Here is a 22,543-nt window from a genome sequence, read left to right as displayed (position 1 = left end):
GATTTTTTGTTTATTTTACTTTATTTTTACAATTTCTAAGTAAAAATTTCTATCCAACCCTGTAAACTGAACCTCCTCCACCTCTTCCACCTCCTTCACCTCTTCCCCCTCCTTCACACCCCCCCTCTTCCACCCGACACCAGGTCAGTGTTCGTCTCTCGTGACCTGACTGATAGATGTTGTTGCTTTTTTCAATGGGTGAGAATGAGGATGTGTTGGGGTAGTGTTGTAGGGAGGTAGTGAGGCCGTTTTGAACTTACCTGTATGATGTAGAAAAAAACTTGTAGACTTGTAGCTTATACTTCCGGTGTCGTAGTGGTTGTGGTGGTTGGTGTTCCTGTTGTTGTTGTGGTTGTTGTTGTTAGTATTGTATTTGCAGTCGTTGTTATTGTATTTGTTGTGAAAGATTTTTTTTTTAGTTGTTGATGTTGTAATTGTGTGTTGGTGTTATATGAATGAGTCCGCAGTGAGATAGTACATTAATAATAATCCACACACACACACACACACACACGACATTCAGTCCTCGCGTGTTTATTTTTACTACTATAAACCTCGCCATTCATCACTACCCACTTGTCCTGGGTTAAGTGGTTCAGGGCGTCTTATTCAATCAACTTTTAATATTTTCCTAAGTTACTCCACTTGTTAAGGCGCAGTAATACTATTTTATAACAATAACCAATATGTATTTATTTTCGTATTTTTTGGTTATAATTCTTGTTTTGGTGTTATAATTAAGAAAGAAAAGAATTTAATAATTGTTGAAGAATAGTAATACATTGTTTATCATGGTACCGCGTCCGTCACCCAACTCCCAAGCGCCATGCCGAAGTTAAAAATACATTAATTAACTTAAATTAACCCTAAATGAACGTATCTAGTTAATTATAAACTTTTATTTGTTATTATTAGGTCATTTTTTATCGTAAAATTTGATTCGCTTGCATATCTTGTTTCTTTAATTTACGAGGGAATTTTAATGTACGCGCCTTGAGAGAGCTGAATGCTACATAGGTATCGCTTACACACGCTCGCTTACACAGTTTACACCACAAGGCCGTAAACTAGGTCAAGAGGTACTTATAATATATTACCGTGACCCCCTGACCTCACCTATCCATGGCAGTCTTAATTTACTCTGTGTAATATGGCACCAGTGTGAAAGTAGAATTTATATTAAAAAATACTACATGGCAACCCAACCCTATTAAAAAGTAAATAAATCTTAGTCTTGCAGGAAATGTAGTTTTTACGAGTGAAATTTATTGCTTTCACAATAATAAGCTATACAGGGTGGACCAACAAACTTTCATAAATTTAGAAAGGATGAAATACAAACTAAACTGTTTATCAATACGGAACAAGCACTAATATATTGCAATAAACATATAAATTATTCTCTCTCCTCCGTATATTTACCTAATAAACTCACCTAAATAATTGTTGCATTAAAACGCCTACTGAATTTAATTAAAGAGTTTACGAAATAAACCAGTTTCTCTGTAAAAACCAGTTGCACGCATGGATACAAATTGCGAATCTGGTAACCCGAGCGTAGTCTTACAAGAAACAAGTTAAATTTACGAGTCAGTGTAGCCTGGAGTGTGGTGAGAGGAGGTTGTACTGGTCGAGTCTTACACCATCTTGAGGGAAGCTTGTGTTAATGAGGAGGAAAATTTTGTGATTATCAGTGTAAAGAAGTGAAAAAATTTTAAAACGGTAAAATGAAGAATAAATATGTGGTGTTATTTCTCTTGTTATGGTGTGTCGTTGGTCAGGCATTTGACAGGTGAGTACAAGAATCGCCTGCCAATATGTACGTATATTAATTGTAAGATCACCAGGTACACACACACACACACACACACACACACATATGACTTTCCAGATATACAGTAAAGTGTCTTATGCAAAGTCCCTTGATGCTTGTGTTTATAGAGACTTTAAACACAAACATCAAGGGACTCTGTAAACACAAACATCAAGGGGCTCTGTAAACACAAACATCAAGGGACTCTGTAAACACAAACATCAAGGGGCTCTGTAAACACAAACATCAAGGGACTCTGTAAACACAAACATCAAGGGACTCTGTAAACACAAACATCAAGGGACTCTGTAAACACAAACATCAAGGGACTCTGTAAACACAAACATCAAGGGACTCTGTAAACACAAACATCAAGGAACTCTGTAAACACTCCTCCAAAAAACACAACAATCTCTTGACAACTTTCAGACCAGCAGCAACACCCGGGCCGTCCTCCTCACCTGCTGAACTTTCATCCTGAGTATTTCCCAACAACATCACCACCTAACCTAACCTAACTTGACCTAACTTGACCTTACTAAAGCCTTCATCAGGTAATAGGTTAATTAACAACGACGTAACCTTCAACTCTCACCTTGACTCGATTAAACTTCACCGTAAATATTCTCTCAGGTGCATAAACCCGATGGAATATTTCGTACTGAAGTTAAAGCGAAGTAAATAACCAACTGGAATATGATTACTAGCGTCTGAATTGTATTACGGGTTTGTTTATATAAATAAGTTTGTTGTTGTTTATTTGTTTAATTAAGTTAGGTGTTTCAGAAGGCTAAGGTTTTCTTGTCAAGCCTTGTATACTGCCCTAAATAATGTCGTATATATTAGTATTTCTCTAAACATTATATTGACATATAAGTTGTATTCAGATTACGTCAATAATCTGTGACAGTGTGCCTAATATACTGTTATTAAACTAACTCTTTCTTAAGTACTCTTTTACATTGCAAGTCGTGTTCACTCTACTGTACTTAAGTGTTAAATGCTTCATAAATATAAGGTGTTTTTGCTATACTAAATACTTTTAATGGAGCATCAATACAGGAAATGTTCTTAACAGAAAGAATTTATTTCCTTATGTATAAAAAAAAGTTGCCATCTAGTGTAGAAATTTAAGGGAGCGTCCAGCCGTCCACACCAACATAATATTATAGGGAACATTATTATCAACATCTTGGACAACAGTGTTGGCAATACTGTCGGCAACAGTCTGGGTAAAATAAACCAACGATGTTGGAAACAAATGAAGTAAGAACAGTCTGTTGGCAGAGGAGCACGTCACAACCTTCCTTAATGTGTGTGTTTGTCTCACACCTGTGGCAGGTGTCCATCCCACTGCTCCCAACATGTTGCCTACCCAGGGGCGGATCCAGGGGGTCCTGGGGGTCCAGATCTTCCTTTTTCATCAGACAATTCTAATACTTTTTCTTTAATGCACAGTTGTACTCAGGCGTTTATTGTATAGTAAAAAGTAATTACTATTGACCTCAGAATATCTCCTAATATCAAATCCACATGGCCTCAAAATGGCCATGATATTGGTCAAATAAAAAAAAAATAAGGAGGCTTACAGTGTTCCTCGCTGTGCTCGCCATGTTCCCCCGCCCACAACTTCTTGGACCCCACCTTTGACGGTCCTGGACTTGGCCCTGCTACCAGTGTTACCAACAACTGCGTGAAACATATTACTGTTGCCTTCAGTGTTGCCAACAATTGTCTATGTATAAACACGGTTTCCAACACGTTATCAACATTGTTCTGTTGATGTAAACACAACCTAATACTAACGATGTTTATAATAAGACTTACTGAACCATGTTTAGTGATCTGACCATTACAACAACAGCAACATAACAACACGAACACAGATCAATGTTTTACAGAAACACAATGTACAGTAGTTACTTAATTAAATAACCTCCAGTGAAAATTATTAGCATCTATCAAGTTTGGCTTAACTTACGTGAATGAATAAGATTAAATGAGAGGAAATAGAAGATAATAAGTTACAGTATATAAATTATACAGAGACAAAACAAACATTGTGTACACTTGTGTTACTGTAGTGTACAAGACCTTTTTCTTCTGTTAGATTGGTATCACCGATTTCCTTATTTCCTCTAATTTATCTTCTCTCCCTGTCTCTTCTCTGAATCTCAAACGTACAGTCTGAAGCCCTAACCCATGTAAGTATTCCCATGTACGTATATAGTTATTTTTATATACGCGTTACGTTCACGACAACGGCTTACACTCGACGTCACCCATTCAAAAATTGTGGTTCTTGTTGACATTTAATTCCAACATGTGTAAGTTTCATACAACTCAGTTAATGATGTAGAAATGCCTTTAATTTATCCAGCATATTACATTAGTTCTCGGAAACTTGATATAAATTCCGTAGCATTACAGTAGTTCTCAAGAGACTGTAGAGTAAACGTTGGCAGATGTGTGTGTGTGTGTGTGTGTGTGTGTCTGTGTATGTGTGTGTGTGTGTGTGTGTGTATTGTGTGTGTGTGTGTGTGTGTGTGTGTGTGTGTGTGTGTCTGTGTATGTGTGTGTGTGTGTGTGTGTGTATTGTGTTACAGTGTGTACCTCGTTATAGTGCCGAGGGTGCCTGCTGTTTTTGCTACACCGACCCATCCTCAGTGAACCTCCCTGACTCATACTCTATATACAAGCTATATAGTTTGTATATATACACTCAGGAAAGACGTATTTCCTTATTTTTTCTACTTATTTGTATATATAAACTCAAGAATATGTATTTTATCTTATTTTTTCCACTAGTTTGTATATATAAACTCAGGAAAGACGTATTTTTGCTTATTTTTTATTAGTCTACAATACGCCCTTCAACGTGTCATATATCAAAGCGATTTAATACAACTTTGGATTTAAACATCGAAAAAATGTGTGTTTGTATTGCGACACACACACACACACACACACACACACACACACACAGAGTAACCTTTCATTTAGCGGATATATTCTCCCCTACCCGACTCTATCTTCTCCCCCTCACTGTAGTTTTCTCCCACCCGCCCCTTCACCCTTCTCCCCATCTGTACCCCATCTCCTTATGTCCACACTCAGCGAAGTACACCCGCTTAAATTAACTTAATGTGTGTGTGTGCAAACGTTGGTGTATATAATAATAATAATGTGGGAGGGGTGGCATTCGTTAGACAAAGGTAAAGGGACATACAGTGAACATATAAATTAATGTTTACAGTGGAGGTCACGTAGGTCATGTGCGCTGAGGAGTTGAACGGTAAACACATCGTGTGGTAACTCCTCACAGATGGTGTTATGAGGGGCCTCACTATAGGTATGTTGTTTTGTGATATAACACGCACACACACCCCCCCCCACACACACACACACACGAGCCTGGTATATAGACATAGTTTCGAGGACACTGTGACTTCCCTCTCACTGCTCCACCACCACACCTGGTCCTCGCCACGTAACACAGGCAGGTGTGGTGGATGTGGGTTATACCGGTATTAACCTCGACACTAGTGGATGGCATTTCCGGTCATGGGTGCCTGGTGATGGCCTTAATATCAAGTGGGGTTATTACCAGCAGAGAGTGGCTCAGGAGGTCGTCTCCTCTTGTCAACCTGTACATATTTAACAGTATAAACATATTTCTGTAAGTTTCTGCTTAATTTATCTCTCACATATATACCTGAGGGGGAAAACTAACAAATTAACTTAAACACTAACTGTAAAACATAGAAATACTTTAACTCTGTAATTAAGTAAATATAACTAATTAAAAATATTAGCAGAGGAACACAAAACCTAACCACCACCTTGATGACGTCATGATGTATTACTACGCTGACACAACTATGGTGTTTTAAGTTTGTAGTCTAGGTTAGTAAACAAACCAAATCATTAACATATTCTTGGATAAAACAAACAACAAACACACACACACACACACACCACCACCACCTACAGTCAAGTCCTGGAACTGTGTTGAGTCACCCCACTAACGGGTACGACGCCCCCTCTCGGACCGATCAACACCACACTCTCTCAAAGAATCGCATTTTTCAACAGATTTACTTTCTAAACCGAGTCATTCTTAACTCTCAAACATCAGTAACTAATATATCATCTCAGATACATTTTTTAGTTAGTTATTACATTAAGTAGTCCACAGTTTTAAGGCATGGTTTAAGGTTTACTTGGAATCCTCGGCTCCACCTACCTACCGGGCGACATACGGAGCTAAAAGGTGATTATTTTTTCTTCTTTTTTTAATCCAGAATTTAAATATTGTATCCAGCTGTGTCTTGTGTTGGGGGGAGGCGAGTAATGTATTTACTAGATTGAAGAGAAGTAAGGTCGTTCTTAGTCTCCACAAAGAGAAGAAATAAGGATATATATTATGTGAGCCTTTTAAGGATGTTGTGTGTTCATGTGACGCCTTACCCTGACATGGACGAGGCTTGGCTCAGGTACTCACAACTTTTTTTTAGCCTTGTGTGTGACGAGTATGTGATGTATAATTTTCCTCGTGTGTGTGTGTGTGTGTCTGTCTGTGTGTGTGTGTGTCTGTGTCTGTGTGTGTGTGTGTCTGTGTCTGTGTGCGTGTGTGTGTGTCTTCCTCCTGAGCGCCAAGTACACACGTAAGAAAACCTGTTTCGCTTCAATAGAAAGTGGGTTGGTGAAAGTTGCTTGAGTAACCCATGTAGGCTATCCCACGGCACACGTTACACACACACACACACACAAGGATAATCGTTCTTATAATTTTTGTTTTGCCAAATTAGAATATATATTTTTTTATTGTTATAAAGTAATGGAAATTAGTTCATAAGCGGAATTAAAAAAAAAATACGTTGTTTCCTGCCATAAATTAGGTTAGGTGAGGTTACGGGTAGGTTAGGTTAGGTCAAGCTAGGTCTTTTTCTTACGGGGAATAGCCCACCCGGGCACAGGTCATCGACGCACAACGGGGTCTAGGGGGCGAAAAAATAAGAGTAAAAAGAAATCAGAAATAGAAAAGAAAAAAGATTATATTAATATACACCACAAAGATGCCGGGAAACCATCTTTTTGAAGTGAGACATTGTATGAGTATGGAAACACAGAAGAAGGCAGAGTATTCCACAGTTTGGCTGTGTGAGGAAAGAAGGAGGTACTATAACGGGTTATTATAGTGTGACCGACATCCACAGAGAAACGGTGGACACCACGGGCAAGACGTGTGTTACGAGCCCACGGTCTTGCCGGCGGTACACAGGATGCCCAAATCCACGGAGAGAGTGAAGCAACATAGCGGCTAAGAGAAAGGTTCTGGTTTAGTTAAGGTTAGGTTAGGTTATCTTAGGTTAGTAATAATGTTATTCAAATATAGTCTGTACTGTGTTCACTTCACCGTTCCTGTATACAGACCAGTTTGAAATGTCAGAAGATTGACAAGTATACAGGGAGAAGAACCATAGATAAACAGACAGAAGAAAAATAAACAGACTGAATGACAGATGAAATAAAGACAGATAGAGAAACATATCAGACAGACAGACAGACAGACAGACAGACAGACTGGTGTTAGCGTCTCTGGCAACATTTTGTATTATTTTCCAGGTTGTGTAGCGTGTTGTTGTGTTGTAAGTTGTTGTGAGACAGACAGACAGATAATCAGACAGACAGACAGGGTTAAATCATCGCTATCAAAGGGTTAAATCATCACCATCAAAGGGTTAAATCATCGCTATCAAAGGGTTAAATCATCACCATCAAAGGGTTAAATCATCACCATCAAAGGGTTAAATCATCACCATCAAAGGGTTAAATCATCACCATCAAAGGGTTAAATCATCACCATCAAAGGGTTAAATCATCACCATCAAAGGATTAAATCATCACCATCAAAGGGTTAAATCATCACCATCAAAGGGTTAAATCATCGCTATCAAAGGGTTAAAGATCACCATCAAAGGGTTAAATCATCACCATCAAAGGGTTAAATCATCACCATCAAAATCATCACCATCAAAGGGTTAAATCATCACCATCAAAGGTTAAATCATCACCATCAAAGGGTTAAATCATCACCATCAAAGGGTTAAATCATCACCATCAAAGGGTTAAATCATCACCATCAAAGGGTTAAATCATCACCATCAAAGGTTAAATCATCACCATCAAAGGGTTAAATCATCATCAGGGTTAAATCATCACCATCAGGGGTTAAATCATCGCTATCAAGGGTTAAATCATCACCATCAAAGGGTTAAATCATCACCATCAAAGGGTTAAATCATCGCTATCAAAGGGTTAAATCATCACCATCAAAGGGTTAAATCATCACCATCAAAGGGTTAAATCATCACCATCAAAGGGTTAAATCATCACCATCAAAGGGTTAAATCATCACCATCAAAGGGTTAAATCATCACCATCAAGGGTTAAATCATCGCTATCAAAGGGTTAAATCATCACCATCAAAGGGTTAAATCATCGCTATCAAAGGGTTAAATCATCACCATCAAAGGGTTAAATCATCACCATCAAAGGGTTAAATCATCACCATCAAAGGGTTAAATCATCACCATCAAAGGGTTAAATCATCACCATCAAAGGGTTAAATCATCACCATCAAAGGATTAAATCATCACCATCAAAGGGTTAAATCATCACCATCAAAGGGTTAAATCATCGCTATCAAAGGGTTAAAGATCACCTAAGGTTAAGAACAGTGTTATCGCGCCTGTGTGTTCAATAACTAGCCGTAACATCACCTCCTGTTCACTGCTGAGTTACAACACCAACTTCACCATTATGGCTCATCAGACATCTGTGCCTTATGTAACCTAACCTAACCAATTCTCTAAACCTTACCTAACCAATTCTGTACCTAACCTAACCAATTCTGTACCTAAGCTAACCAATTCTCTAAACCTTACCTAACCAATTCTGTACCTAAGCTAACCAATTCTGTACCTAAGCTAACCAATTCTCTAAACCTTACCTAACCAATTCTGTACCTAAGCTAACCAATTCTGTACCTACCCTAAGCTAACCAATTCTGTACCTAAGCTAACCAATTCTGTACCTAAGCTAACCAATTTTGTACCTAACCTAACCTAACCAATTCTGTACCTAAGCTAACCAATTCTGTACCTAACCTAACCTAACCTATATTTGATACTACACAGCGTATCTTTACCTAATCAAGTACAGTACTCGGTTTTAATAATAAAATACTACTACTACTACCACCATTACCACCACCACTACTACTACGACCACAAGTACGACTACCACCACACACAGAGAGCTTGTAGACTGGTTTTTTTTCTGTTTTTAATTTAATGATGACGAAAGTTAGAAAATGTTTACAAAAGATGTTTTATAAATTTTAAAAACAGTTCGATTCCCTTAACAGTGTCATAACCCTGTCACCAGCTGCCATATACCACTGTCAATGTTTGTCACGCCATATTGTAACCATCTGTCATGCCATACTGTCACCACCTGTCACGCCATACAAGTCACCACCTGTCACATGACTTCACAGGGCGGCGGAGGCAGAAGCTCGGAGACTACTTGGGGTGTACCAGAAGGACTCAGAGAAGCTGTATAATAATGGTTCACTGAAAGCCTGGGCCTACAACACTAATATTACCGACCACAACAGAGAGGTCATGGTGAGTACTGTCTGTCTGTCTGTCTATCTGTCTGTCTGTCTGTCTGTCTGTCTGTCTGACTCTCTGTCTGTCTGTCTGTCTTGTACATGGGGGTGTCCAGGCCAAGCTCTCTCTCTCTCTTCCTGGTCCTCTTACCCTTTATCCGTCTTCCTGCTGGCCACCTACACAGCTCCCCCTCCTCCCTGGCCACCTACACAGCATCCCTCCTCCTGGCCACCCACACAGCTCCCCCTCCTCCCGGCCACCTACACAGCCCCCTCCTGGCCACCTACACAGCTCTCCCCCGGCCACCTACACAGCCCCCTCCTCCTGGCCACCTACACAGCTCCCCTCCTCCTGGCCACCTACACAGCTCCCTCCTGGCCACCTACACAGCTCCCCCCAAACCTACACTCCCTCCTACCTTACACTGACCGTTGGTGGAGGAAAACACGACTTACATTTATCCCTCCCACAGCCCAGCCCTCTCCCCCACCTCCCCTCCCTCCCTTCCACTTTCCCCTCACCTATCCCTCCTACTTTACCCCCTTCCCCGCCCCACTCCCACCCTCCCACTACTGTCAAAAACAATGCATTCCTCATCCTGTTCTGTTCATTCCTCACCAACATTCCTTCTTTTCCAGCAGTCGTTTTCAATCAGTATTTTCGTTTTGTTATATTTTCTCCTTTTACTTCCTTAGACACCTGAGCTTATCTCACCTGATGAATGATTAGCCAAGCCAGGTATTGTTAAGATGGTTAATTAGTTCTCAGGTGAAATAAGCTGAAGGTATGGCTAATTATCAGGTGATCTGTCTCTACCTGTTGACGTAACTCCTTAAAAGCTCTACGGTATAAAGGACACTTAACACCTGTTCATGGTCGTTAATTACTGTTTTTCTCACCTGTAAAGTACATGATAAATACAAGTACTTTCTAACACCATTAAACTACACCAGTGCCATATTTCCTCTCTCAACGCCATAAAACACCATTAATACAACCATAGCTCCTCACTGCACCATAAGACACCATTAACCTAACCATAGTCTCTCCCTACACCATAAGACACCATTAACACAGCCAGCGCCACAATACAGCACTCACCTAACCTCCTTGATATTGCTTGACCTCAACTGACCTCTGACATCCACAGGAGGAGGCGTCACTCATCACTCGACAGTTCCAGGAGCGATGGTACAACAAGGTCAAGACCTACCTGAAGGCTGACCTCGCCCCCAGTACCTCTAGGCTCATGAAGATGGTGAGTCACTAGGGTGTTCCTGAGTCACTTGGTGAGTTACTTGGTGAGTCATTTGCAGAACACGAATCGGTAGTGAGTCAGTCAAGATGTAACTCTATTTTAACATTAACATGAAATACTGTAAGTTAATTTTAGGTTAGATTAGCTTAGCTTAGCTTTGGTTAGCTTAACTTAGGTTAGCTTAACTTAGGTTAGCTTAGCTTAGGTAAGGTTAGGTTAGCTTAGGTTAGGTTGTTAGGTAAGGTTAGGTTAGGTTATGACAGGTCTGTATTGTACTACCGTCTCTGACACACTTTGGCTTGACACCTGACCAATCACCTGTGGAAAGTGTCACCCTAGGAAAGTGTCACCCGTGGAAAGTGTCACCTGTGTAATGGGGCACTAGTTGAAAAAGAGGACACTAGACTAGCTTGATAACTATATATTATGTCCTGCCTCTGAAGCCATACGGGACAGGTAGAGTGAGTCAGATGATGGGTCAGATGGTGTGAGTCATTAAGGTGTGTGGTGAGTCATGAAGGTGTGTGGTGTGTCATTAAGGTGTGTGGCGAGTCATTAAGGTGTGTGGTGAGTCATTAAGGTGTGTGGTGAGTCATTAAGGTGTGTGGTGAGTCATTAAGGTGTGTGGTGTGTCATTAAGTGTGTGGTGAGTCATTAAGTGTGTGGTGAGTCATCAAGTGTGTGGTGAGTCATGAGGTTTGGTTACGTATATATATGGTTAGTTGTGTGGTGAGGGGCTCCGGTCACCTTAGTAAACAAACTCGGTCTCGCACTTGATCTGACGTATTGACTTAAGCATATTACGAAGAGGAGAACATGAATACTGTATTTTTGTACGTAACTTAAATCATTTCAAGTCATTTTAAGTCATTTCAAGTTATTTCAAGTCATTTTAAGTCATTCACGTCTTTTACTTGTTAGTCAGACTGGACGGATCTGAGACTTCAACCCCTGATTGTCGGTATTATGTGTATGAACGAAAAGCGACTCACCTGCACAGCCTCTCTCTCTCTCTCTCCCTCTCTCTCCCTCTCTCTCCCTCTCTCTCTCTCTCTCTCTCTCTCTCTCTCTCTGATGACATGGTATGAAGTTGTTAAGTGGTTCATTACACATTCCCGTAACAAGGCTGAAAAATTATTACTTGGCGTTGAATTGATCATTATATGGAATTCTTCTGCAGTCTGGATTGAAATATGTCTTTTCTAATATGGAAATAACTTTGTGAATGTGTCTTATGGTAAGTCAATGAGTGAGTCAGTCAGATAGTCACATAGTCAGTATAACACTTAGTCTGCAATTCAGCGAGTCAACATAACAGATTGTAAGTCAGAATGTTTAGTAAGGTAGTCAACATAGTCAGACTCCTCACAGAAGTAAATAAACCATTTCCCTTTTCCCTCCTGAAGGCGTTCACCGCTCAGCTGGATGAAGACGATTCCAAGAACCTCACCAGCATCCTCTCCACAATGTCAACCATCTACTCCACTGGCACTGTCTGTCTCACTCCAGAGGTAAGTGCCATTGATAGGGTTAGGGGGGGGGGGGTAGGGAAGTGGCACTGTGGTTGGTTTGTGAAATATGTGGCACTCATTAAGGGTCTTGGTGTGTGGAGTAAGTGGCACTGTTTAGTTTGTTTTAATGTCTACCTGTAAACACTACCACACTACCACACTGTAACACCACATTTACCACACTGTAACACCACATTTACCACACTGTAACACCACATTTACCACACTGTAACACCACATTCACCACACTGTAACACCACATTTACCACACTGTAACACCACATCTACCACACTGTAACACCACATTCACCACACTGTAACACCACATTTACCACACTGTAACACCACATTTACCACACTGTATTTTGTTTACCTTCCAGAACTGCCTGACCCTAGACCCAGGATTGACGAAGATAATGGCCGAATCCAGAGACTTTGACCAACTGTCCTTTATCTGGGAGAGGTGGCGGACCAACGTAGCCAGAAAGGTACTGTTAATGTTTGGTTAGGTTAGGTTAATGTTTGGTTAGGTTAGGTTAATGTTTGGTTAGGTTAGGTTAATGTTTGGTTAGGTTAATGTTTAGGTTAATGTTTGGTTAGGTTTAATGTTTGGTTAGGTTAATGTTTGGTTAGGTTAGGTTAATGTTTGGTTAGGTTAATGGTTAGGTTAGGTTAATGTTTGGTTAGGTTAGGTTAAGGTTAATGTTTGATTAGGTTAGGTTAATGTTTGATTAGGTTAGGTTAATGTTTGGTTAGGTTAGGTTAATGTTTGGTTAGGTTAGGTTAGATCTTATGGGAGTTCCTCATGATTTTTCTCTCCCTCCTCCTCCTCCTCTCCTACGCCTATATCACCTGAACATTAAGCACCCTACGCTAATTTAATTCAATCTATCCCCACCTAACTTGAACAAATGCTAACTTAATCTATCCAAACTAACCAATTTTCACCAACTTAACCTAACCTAACCCCCCCCCCCCCAGGTAGCGTTAGGGGTGATTAATCTTCAGGTTGATCTCTCTAATGATACGAGTTAATAAAAAGCCTAATTAGCACTTTGTTCCTTGGTAATTATGGTTAATGTTAAATAGTTTATTATTTTGAAGTTTAATTATTCATAGTTTAGTAATAAGTGGTTTGTTCTCTCTGTCTCTCTCCATTTCTGTCTCTGTCTTTGCCTGTTCTGTCTGTTTCTCTGTCTTTCTCTCTCTGTTCTCTCTCTCTCTGTCTCTCTCTCTCTCTCTCTCTCTCTCTCTCTCTCTCTCTCTCTCTCTCTCTCTCTCTCTCTCTCTCTCTCTCTCTCTCTCTCTCTCTCTCTCTCTCTCCACCAGCAGCTGAGGCCCCACTACCTACAGTACATTGAGCTGGTCAACAAGAAGGCGAGGCTGAACGGCTACAGCGACTACGGCCACGAGCTAAGAATGAAGGTGACGTCTTACTGTACTGGCGAATGTTTACACACACAGACGTTTAAGGTAGCTTCATGGATTATACACTTGAGAGACACTTGAGATAGACACTTAAGACAGACACTAAAGAGACACTTAAGATAGACATTTAAGACTGATGTTTGAGAGACAAGGTTTTAGGCAGCTACCAAACAGGGAGGTACTACCGCCTGGGAAGATATTGGAAGCACAATGTGTTGTCTAATGGTAGACCCTGCTGCCTTATGTGACCAAGTCCCAGGTTGATGATCTGACTTTCTGCTTCATTTACACACAATTGCAGGGTCTCAATTGTTTCTCTTACTATTGACAACACAACATATATATATATATATATATATATATATATATATATATATATATATATATATATATATATATATATATATATATATATATATATATATGTATATATATATATATTATCACTACTACATTTTGCCCCCAGGCCCTGATGTGGGTCAGTGACCTGTGCCTGGTGGGCTAATCCCTGCAAAAAAGAAAGCTTAGAATGAGTGAATGACAATAGTGTAAATTGAGTAAATAGTAATGAGAGAGAGAGAGAGAGAGAGAGAGAGACTGTTCTTTCACGTCTAAACAATATTAAACCAGCCTCATCTGATCCTCTCTTTCCCCTCTTCCTCACCTCATCCTTCTCACCTTCAACCTCCTCCTCCTCTTCCTCCTAACCACCACCTCACGCTGCTCCTCTAACTCAATACCTCTTCCTTCCACCTCCTCCTCCTTAACCTCGACTACCTCCTCCTCCTCTTCCTCCTCCACCACCACCTACCCCTCCTCCTCTAACTCAATACCTCTTCCTTCCACCTCCTCCTCCTTAACCTCCACCACCTCCTCCTCCTTAACCTCCATTACCTCCTCCTCCTGCCTCCTACACCACCTCCTCCTCCACACAGTACGAGACGGAGACGTTCGAGGAGGACATATTAAGGCTCTACAAGGAACTTGACCCACTCTACCGCCTCATGCACGCCTACGTCAGGAAGAAACTGCGTCAGGTGTACCCCCAGGTGAGATGCTGCCCCCTCTCTAAACCTCAGTTATGTTAAAGTATGTTTATTGTGTTAACTTTAGATGTTAATAATGTTCAGATTAAGTTTGACTGTAATAGTGTTTATTTTTTAAGGAAGTTTCAGAATTTATAATAAATTAACTTACTTATTGCTTGGCATGGGTTTACAGGGACACACACACACACACACACACACACACACACTCACACTCTTAACGTCTCCTGTACACTATGCAACTATAAATATATAAGTTAAGTCAATAAATTAAAATAGTAAACGGTATTTTTATTATCTGCCGTGACCTTACCCATGACCTTCGACCCCGTACAGATAGAGGCGAGAGGACGTCTGCCAGCCTGCGTTTTAGGGGACATGTGGGGCAGGTCAGTACTAGGTCAGGTCAGGTCAGGGAGTGCGAGAGATGGTGGTTACATAGAGCAAGAGATAGTGTATGTATGTATGTATGTATATATGTATGTATGTATGTATGTATGTATATATGTATGTATGTATGTATGTATGGATGTGGAACTATATAAAAAATTAAGGATCTGAGGTGAAATAAACATTAGCTTTGATAATTACTTGTGCTAATGACTCTTGGAATAATTAATTTTTTTGTCTTTTATTTCAACAACTTTAATTACTCGCCAATTGTAATTTTATTTGTTTATTCTTGATTTTTTTTTTATGTACTGATGTTGGTAAATTGTTGGCCAGAAACTCCACTTTTTTCTGCGACTTTTTTCCTGATTTTTCTGTGACATTTTCTGTGACTTTTTTCCTGTGACTTATTCTTATTGGTACTAGTATCAGGCATCAGGTTCTAGGTTCAGGTATCAGGTTCTAGGTTCCGGTATCAGGTTCTAGGTTGAGGTTCACCCGGCAGATTCTGGACCAACGTCTACTCCCAGGTGGCGCCGTTCCCGGATCAGCCAGACATTGATGTAACAGACGCGTTGATAGAGCAGAACTACACCGTGGAACAGATGTTTAGGATGGGGGACGAGTTCTTTACCTCCATGGGCCTTGAGGTGAGTGAGGGGGATGAGGGAGGTGATGGAGAGTGAGGGTGATGGTAGAAAATAAAACGTGAAGATGGTCATTGAGAACTAATATATAGAATTAAACCATATACTGAGACAACTACTGGTATACTGAACAAAAATTTAATACAACTTAAAATTAGGCTATTAAATCGTTATTCCTGACCACCACCACCTGACTCCTTCTCCTCCTCCTTCACCGCCTCCCACAGCCACTGAAAGACACCTTCTGGAATAGGTCCATGTTGAAGCGCCCTGAGGATGGTCGTGACGTCGTGTGCCATCCTACCGCCTGGGATTTCTACGACGGAAAGGACTTCAGGTAGGATCCCTCCCCTGGTTGTAGAGTAGCAAAGGTTCCTACGACCATATTTTACTCCTGTTGTTTTTGGTGTCTAAGGTCAGGTCAGGTCAGGTCAGGTGGGGAAGACTAACACTCGCGCTCTCTCTCTCTCTCTCTCTCTACAGGATCAAGATGTGTACAGAGGTCAACTTTGAGAACCTCGGCACAATCCACCACGAGCTGGGTCACATACAGTACTTCATGCAGTACTCTCACCTGCCCCTCACCTACAGGTTAGTACTCTCACCTGCCCCTCACCTACAGGTTAGTACTCTCACCTGCCCCTCACCTACAGGTTAGTACTCTCACCTGCCCCTCACCTACAGGTTAGTACTCTCACCTGCCCCTCACCTACAGGTTGGATTACCGATATATAATTCTCTCTGTCCACACACACTTCCCGTCTCACTCCTCTCACAGGGACGGCGCTAACGACGGGTTCCACGAGGCCATCGGTGAACTGATGTCCATGTCCATGTCGACGCCACAACACCTGGAGAAGATGAACCTTCTACAGGAGGTTCCTGAGAGCTTGGGTGAGTCTCAGGAAACATACACATGAATCTTGATCATTGTAGAATAGTAAAAAAAAAAGGCAAAAAAAATTAAGTCAAATAATGTAGTGTGTTTAATGAGGGTGTCTGATGCTGTGTTACAGGTTAGAATATTTTAGAAGTGATTATAAATTACTTTAAAATAACTATAGGTTGACCAAGTTAGGTGTTTCTTATGGTTGAAGATGTGAGATATTGTGATCAGAATATTTTTGAAAAGGTTCGAGATGTTACTTTTGACGGGGGATATAAAGTGTGTGTGTGTGTGTGTGTGTGCGCACACCAAGATAAACCTTAGCATCACACCTTACAGAGATCAGCATTAACTTCTTGGTGAGGACGGCATTACAGTCAGTCACCACGCTTCCTTTCCACCTGGTGAACGACCTGTGGCGGTGGCGAGCCTTCAGGGGGCAGTACCACCTTCAGGAGTACAACACCCGCTACTGGCAACTGAAGTAAGTATTTACATTCGGTTTGGGGGAGGAGGAGGTAGGGGGGGGTTGAGGGGTGTATCTAATTTGATATAGGTGAAGAAGGTACTGGTTTATTGAAGTGTATTTTGGTGTAGGTGGGAAGTGTAGGTGAGTTGAAAGTGTACCTGTAGGTGAAGAGTGTAATTGGTGTTGGGGGTATATCTGGGTGTAGGTGTGACAGGACTATATAGGTGTAGGAGATGGTGTTTCTTAACCACAGTCACCCATTTCCCCCTCTCACCTGTTCTACACTCGCCAACACATCCCCACACCTTCCCCCACAATCCAACACACCCTCCCTCACACTCCAACACACCCTCCCTCACACTCCAACACACCCTCCCCCACAATCCAACACACCCTCTCTCACACTCCAACACACCCTCCCCCACACCCCAACACACCCTTCCCCACACCCCAACACCCTCTCACCCATCCCCACACCCCCACAGAGAGCAGTACCTGGGTGTCGAGGCTCCGGTGGCCAGGTCTCCGGAGGACCTTGACCCACCGGCCATCTTCCACATCGCCAACAACTACGACATGATCCGCTACTTCACCAGGACCATACTGCAGTTCCAGGTGTGAGAGTACCTGTGTTTATGAGTGTTTATGAGTACTATATTCACCTGTTTGTGATTAATTATACCTATTAATTATCTTCTTATTAACACCATCACACCTGACCTACAACTTTGACCTGGGTTGTGACGTGACCTTTATGACCTGTGATCTGCCGTAGTTCCTGGAGAAGCTGTGTGAGGCGGCGGGTCACGAGGGGCCTCTACACACCTGCGACTTCTACGGGTCAAAGGAAGCAGGAGACCTGCTAGCGTAAGTAACACACACACACACGTACACAAAAATGGTGACAGGTCAAGCCATGTCAATATATTAAATGTATACATAGAATAAAGATGAAATATATTAAAGGAGGTAATATAGAAGACATAGAGCTATTATCTGCCTAGAACCTTGAGTGAAGACCTCTACCTCCTCCCCTACAGGAAGATGCTATCGCTGGGGTCGTCAGTACCGTGGCAGGACGCCCTGGAGGTGATGACGGGGGAGAGACGCATGAGTTCCCGTGCCCTCCTTCACTACTTCGCCCCCCTGCAGGAGTGGCTGACGGAGGACAACCTTAGAGATCGAGACGGTATCGGCTGGGGAGACTCTTGGAGATTCTTAAATGGTGAGATTGATAGATGGGTGGGGGAGGGATGGCGAAAAACATCAACACAAGCGTGAAAAATGGCCGTAAATTTTGATGATGGTGGTGATGATGATTTTCTGGTAAGTTAAAATGTCATATGGGGTACAACTTTTTATTACAGTAACATACATACAGGCAGACATAAAACTGACGACAGGGCAGCAGCTCAGTATATCTTCAAGGCTTTGGGCCAAAATTTGACGTAACTTAAAATTACTAAGTAGTTACCCCTGAAGGTACTCCGTTTTCTCTTATTAAAAACGTTAGGGTTAAAGAAAACCTAAATTAGCTCAGTATATCACGAATTTTACGCTATGGTTCAGTTTAAAGGTGTTTATATAGTAGGATTTAAAGGCCGTGTTTATATAGTGGGATTTAAAGGTCGTGTTTATATAGTGGGATTTAAAGGTCGTGTTTATATAGTGGGATTTAAAGGCCGTGTTTATATGGTGGGATTTAAAGGCCGTGTTTATATAGTGGGATTTAAAGGCCGTGTTTATATGGTGGGATTTAAATACGCGGTAAATTAGCGGGATTTATTACAACCGTGTGATTGGCGCAAACTAAATTTCACGTTGAATTGGAAATAATGAAACGAATATTTGATGATGAACAATGGAGTAAAGCTGAATAAATGATGTGTATAAAATGAAATGAAAGGATATGAATGTGACTTTAATTGAACGAAATGAAGTAATTTGAATTTTAATGCCAGAAATTATGTTAAGAATATAAAGTGAATGATTAATATATTGATATTTTAATAGAACAAACATACGGTACATTGTGATAGTTAAGTAATGAATTAAAATAAATATAAAGAGGTTTACACGGTGTATTGTTGTAAACAGTAAACAAAAGATATCATTTACACTGATGTTTAATATTTCTCGTCAACTATGGAATACAAACTAATATAATTAAGATCACATTCATAAAAAGATGGTTTTAAAAAGAAAGAAATTTGTGAGTAATGTAATTTTTTTCCCAGGTACAGAGGAGGAGGAACAGGAACAGGAGCAGGAACAGGAACAGGAACAGGAGTCATCGGCAAGGAGGTGGTCAGACAGTGGTGTTGTGCTGGCTCTGTGTGTAATTCTGGCCAGGTGGTTGTAGATCTCTCTCTCTCTCTCTCTCTCTCTCTCTCTCTCTTATTCATATCAATCTTAACAGTATCAGTACACACACGTATCTTTTTTCACTGTGTCCTGGGTTCGAGTGTTGGCCCTACCACACATGGGGGCAAGTTTCCTTCGGCTATTCCTGTTTCCTCTTGTACTAACACTGGACGATAGAGAACAGATCAACCACCCAAACAGCTAGTAAACTGATCAGTAGTGAAACGATAAAAAAATTAATCAGTTTTATTTATAACAACAACTATTACAATTGTTATATTTGATCTTTCATTTATTACCACTATTATAATTACTATTGCTATTATTCAAGTGGAACTACTGCTTCTGTTGATACTATTTTAACCACAACTACTGCTATTACTACAGCTATTGCTACTACTATTACCACAACTACTACTATTTCTATTACTATAACTTTTGCTATTACTATATATTACTATAGCTATTGCTACCAAAAGCTACTACTACTACGTCATCTACTAAAGTTACCACAACAACAACCACCACCACCACCAATAGGACAGGGCAAAACTGCATCAATCTCAACTTAAAGAAGATAGAAAACGTGAACCCGGGCCATTTCCTGTGATGTCCCGCACCACGACGGGACATAACTACAAGCTCGCCAAGTTATCATGCACAACGAACCTAAGGAAATACTTCTTCACACAGAGGCTGGTAGACCTATGGAACTGTCTCCCAGCTGTGGAATCGAGAACAGTACTGGACTTCAAATTAGCCCTTGACAAGACTTATCAGGAACAATGGAGGGATCTGATACTTGTCACTGGCTTCCTTCCCTTGGCATGGCTACCCCTAGTGGGTGGCCATTGTGTAAAACATAAAACTGGTTTAGTTACTAAACCAGTTTTATGTTTTGGTACAGTAAAATATTCCCAGTCGCGCGATCTTCATTACTCATTAATTATATTTAGCGCCGTTACCACTTGAAACTTTGTTGTACACACCTGCTACACGCTGAAGTACGAGACATTTTTCTAGCAAATTTATGTAGGACTCAAAGGTTATTTTTTTAATCTAGAACCCCGAGATGAAATTATTAAGCATCGTAATGTGATTGTGGAATGTGTGTTTCAATGTCGCGCCCATTGGTTGATCTCAGCAGTCTACAGTGACTAGAGTGAGGCTTTGGTGAATTCTCTACCATATTCGATAGATAGATATTTATTCTTTAAAATCACCATACAACTTTATATTGATTTAGCGTGTATATAAACAGTATAGTTTATACAATGATAAACAATAAATAGATTCCATCCAGGTTGGCTCTGAGAAATATATAAGGAGCATGTTGTTTCCAGTGGGGTTCTTCTACTGTTTCCCACGCCAGCTGAATTAACCTAATCTAACCAAAGGATCGTTAGGTTGGTAGCTGTGTTGCGCTTCACACTGGTTCACAAATATACTTCCATTTTCTACCACCAGACAGACATTTAACATCAAAACAAACTTTTCAGTGAAGATTTTGTCAATATATAAGAGATATTATACTGTGGCGATAAACTATATTGATGTTATTATGTGTTACTGAGCTTCAATGATTATTACGGTCATCAAGTGTGTATTTGAGGTTAGGGAACACACTAGTCATCAACAGAGAGGGAGAGATAGAAAGACCTGTAACTGATGGAGCTAAACTGTAATGTACCTTTACTAGTCTATCATCTGTTTAATAGATGGCGCTGAAATTCGTACAGGGTTTTTGTATAAAGTTCGTGTACTTATTTAAACTTTTAATAACTTTGTATGAACACATGATATAAATAATTTGCAATTGACATATGAAAGAAAATGTTTATAAAGTTTTATTAGAATCAATACTTTTTAACCTGTCATTTTTTTTAATATATATATATATATACTTACATACATACCGGTAGCTATATAGTTCAAAAGTGCACACGGGCTTTATAAACACGATTATCTCTTTTATAACTATTGTTCAAGTACATTGTTCTTACTCTTAGTATTAAAAGTAAATCGTTTATATGGATAACATTCAATAGTAAGTGTTGCTTCACCTCTTATACCCCACAATAGGTAGACTCTAGTTCTTTGTATACAGGGTGGCTCATAAGTCACTCTCCCTCGATACTTGTTCTCAGGCAAGCAACTTATGCATCACCCTATATATTAACACACAGGTGGGCCCCGGAAGTTAGGAAACGTAGTGGTAATATTGTAAAAAGTTAAAGACTAAATAAACTGTTTTCTAGAATAATTAATTAAGGTTATTAGTATATTTATGTAAAGTAGTAATTATATAAAGGAATTAATTATTGTACTTGAGCCTCCCATACTCTCTGCGACTCCTAACTTTTGGGTCGCCCTGTATAGTGTGTGTATACAAGTACCCTGTGTATATATTGACTTAATAAAATCCTGATATAGGTGAATGTATGATTGTCCTTTATAATGTATGATTGTATGATAATTATATTGTAGTAAAGAGGTCATTAAATAATTACTGTATATCAAAATGTATATAACTACAGTTCAGCATGTACAGTCACCCAAAAAAAGTCATGTTGCGAACCACGATTCAGACTCGTGAACCCGAAGCAGTTGACACTGATGCATTATTCTGTCCATAAATGCTTCGGAGTCAAGAGTCTGAATCTCGGGGTTCATGGTTCGCGACAGGATTTTTTTGGGTGACTGTACGTAGACAAGGTAATTATATAATATCTATAGAACGTAGAAGCAAACAAACAATGCTGTACCTAACACATGCTGGTACACAAATAATTATAAACAGGAAGACAATTTGCCAAAACCATCAGGTACTAATCACATGTAATCAGTCATAGTAAATGGATATAAATAAATGAAATTTTTTTTAGTTGAATATAAGAATCTTTCAAAATAATCGACATTCTTGTCCAAAATTACTCAGAAGGAACTGGCAACTGCTCAGTCTGTCTCGGTGTAAACTTCAATTATTTACCAGCTGTCTTGTCTTCCTCTAGTTTAATTTTGATGAGTCGAGGTAAAGAAAAGATTGAGTCCA

At 40.2% G+C, this 22,543-nt stretch overlaps 1 protein-coding gene across 2 annotated transcripts; it reads left to right on the top strand.

Moving 5' to 3' along the window:
* The first annotated feature begins 1,604 nt into the window (after positions 1-1,604).
* Positions 1,605-21,924, top strand: LOC121875276 (angiotensin-converting enzyme-like). 2 transcript variants are annotated; one of them, XM_042379737.1, is made up of 17 exons: positions 1,605-1,792; positions 9,378-9,507; positions 10,643-10,750; positions 12,157-12,261; positions 12,642-12,749; positions 13,594-13,686; positions 14,625-14,738; positions 15,072-15,124; positions 15,631-15,775; positions 16,000-16,109; positions 16,256-16,363; positions 16,551-16,666; positions 16,998-17,142; positions 17,613-17,742; positions 17,903-17,994; positions 18,168-18,352; positions 19,365-21,924. In XM_042379737.1, exons 1-17 carry the CDS (start codon positions 1,728-1,730, stop codon positions 19,487-19,489), a joined length of 1,932 nt encoding a protein of 643 aa, XP_042235671.1. In that variant the 5' UTR covers positions 1,605-1,727; the 3' UTR covers positions 19,490-21,924. The 2 variants fall into 2 exon arrangements, with proteins under 2 accessions (XP_042235671.1, XP_042235670.1); XM_042379736.1 differs by having other exon boundaries at positions 13,591-13,686.
* The last annotated feature ends 619 nt before the right edge of the window (positions 21,925-22,543 follow it).

This window comes from Homarus americanus, unplaced genomic scaffold, assembly GCF_018991925.1.
Source record: "Homarus americanus isolate GMGI-L3 unplaced genomic scaffold, GMGI_Hamer_2.0 scaffold56241, whole genome shotgun sequence".
Lineage (NCBI taxonomy): Eukaryota > Metazoa > Arthropoda > Malacostraca > Decapoda > Nephropidae > Homarus > Homarus americanus.
The sequence above is the reverse complement of the archived record's forward strand: the minus strand, read 5'-3'. Positions and strand labels throughout refer to the sequence as shown.

Bases quoted from the DNA above. Each gene is read 5' to 3' on its own strand.
- LOC121875276 (XM_042379736.1), top strand. From the start codon at position 1,728: ATGAAGAATAAATATGTGGTGTTATTTCTCTTGTTATGGTGTGTCGTT. The intron at 12,750-13,590 runs GTACTGTTAATG...TCTCTCCACCAG, and splicing joins GGACCAACGTAGCCAGAAAG to CAGCTGAGGCCCCACTACCT. The intron at 14,739-15,071 runs GTGAGATGCTGC...GACCCCGTACAG, and splicing joins TGCGTCAGGTGTACCCCCAG to ATAGAGGCGAGAGGACGTCT.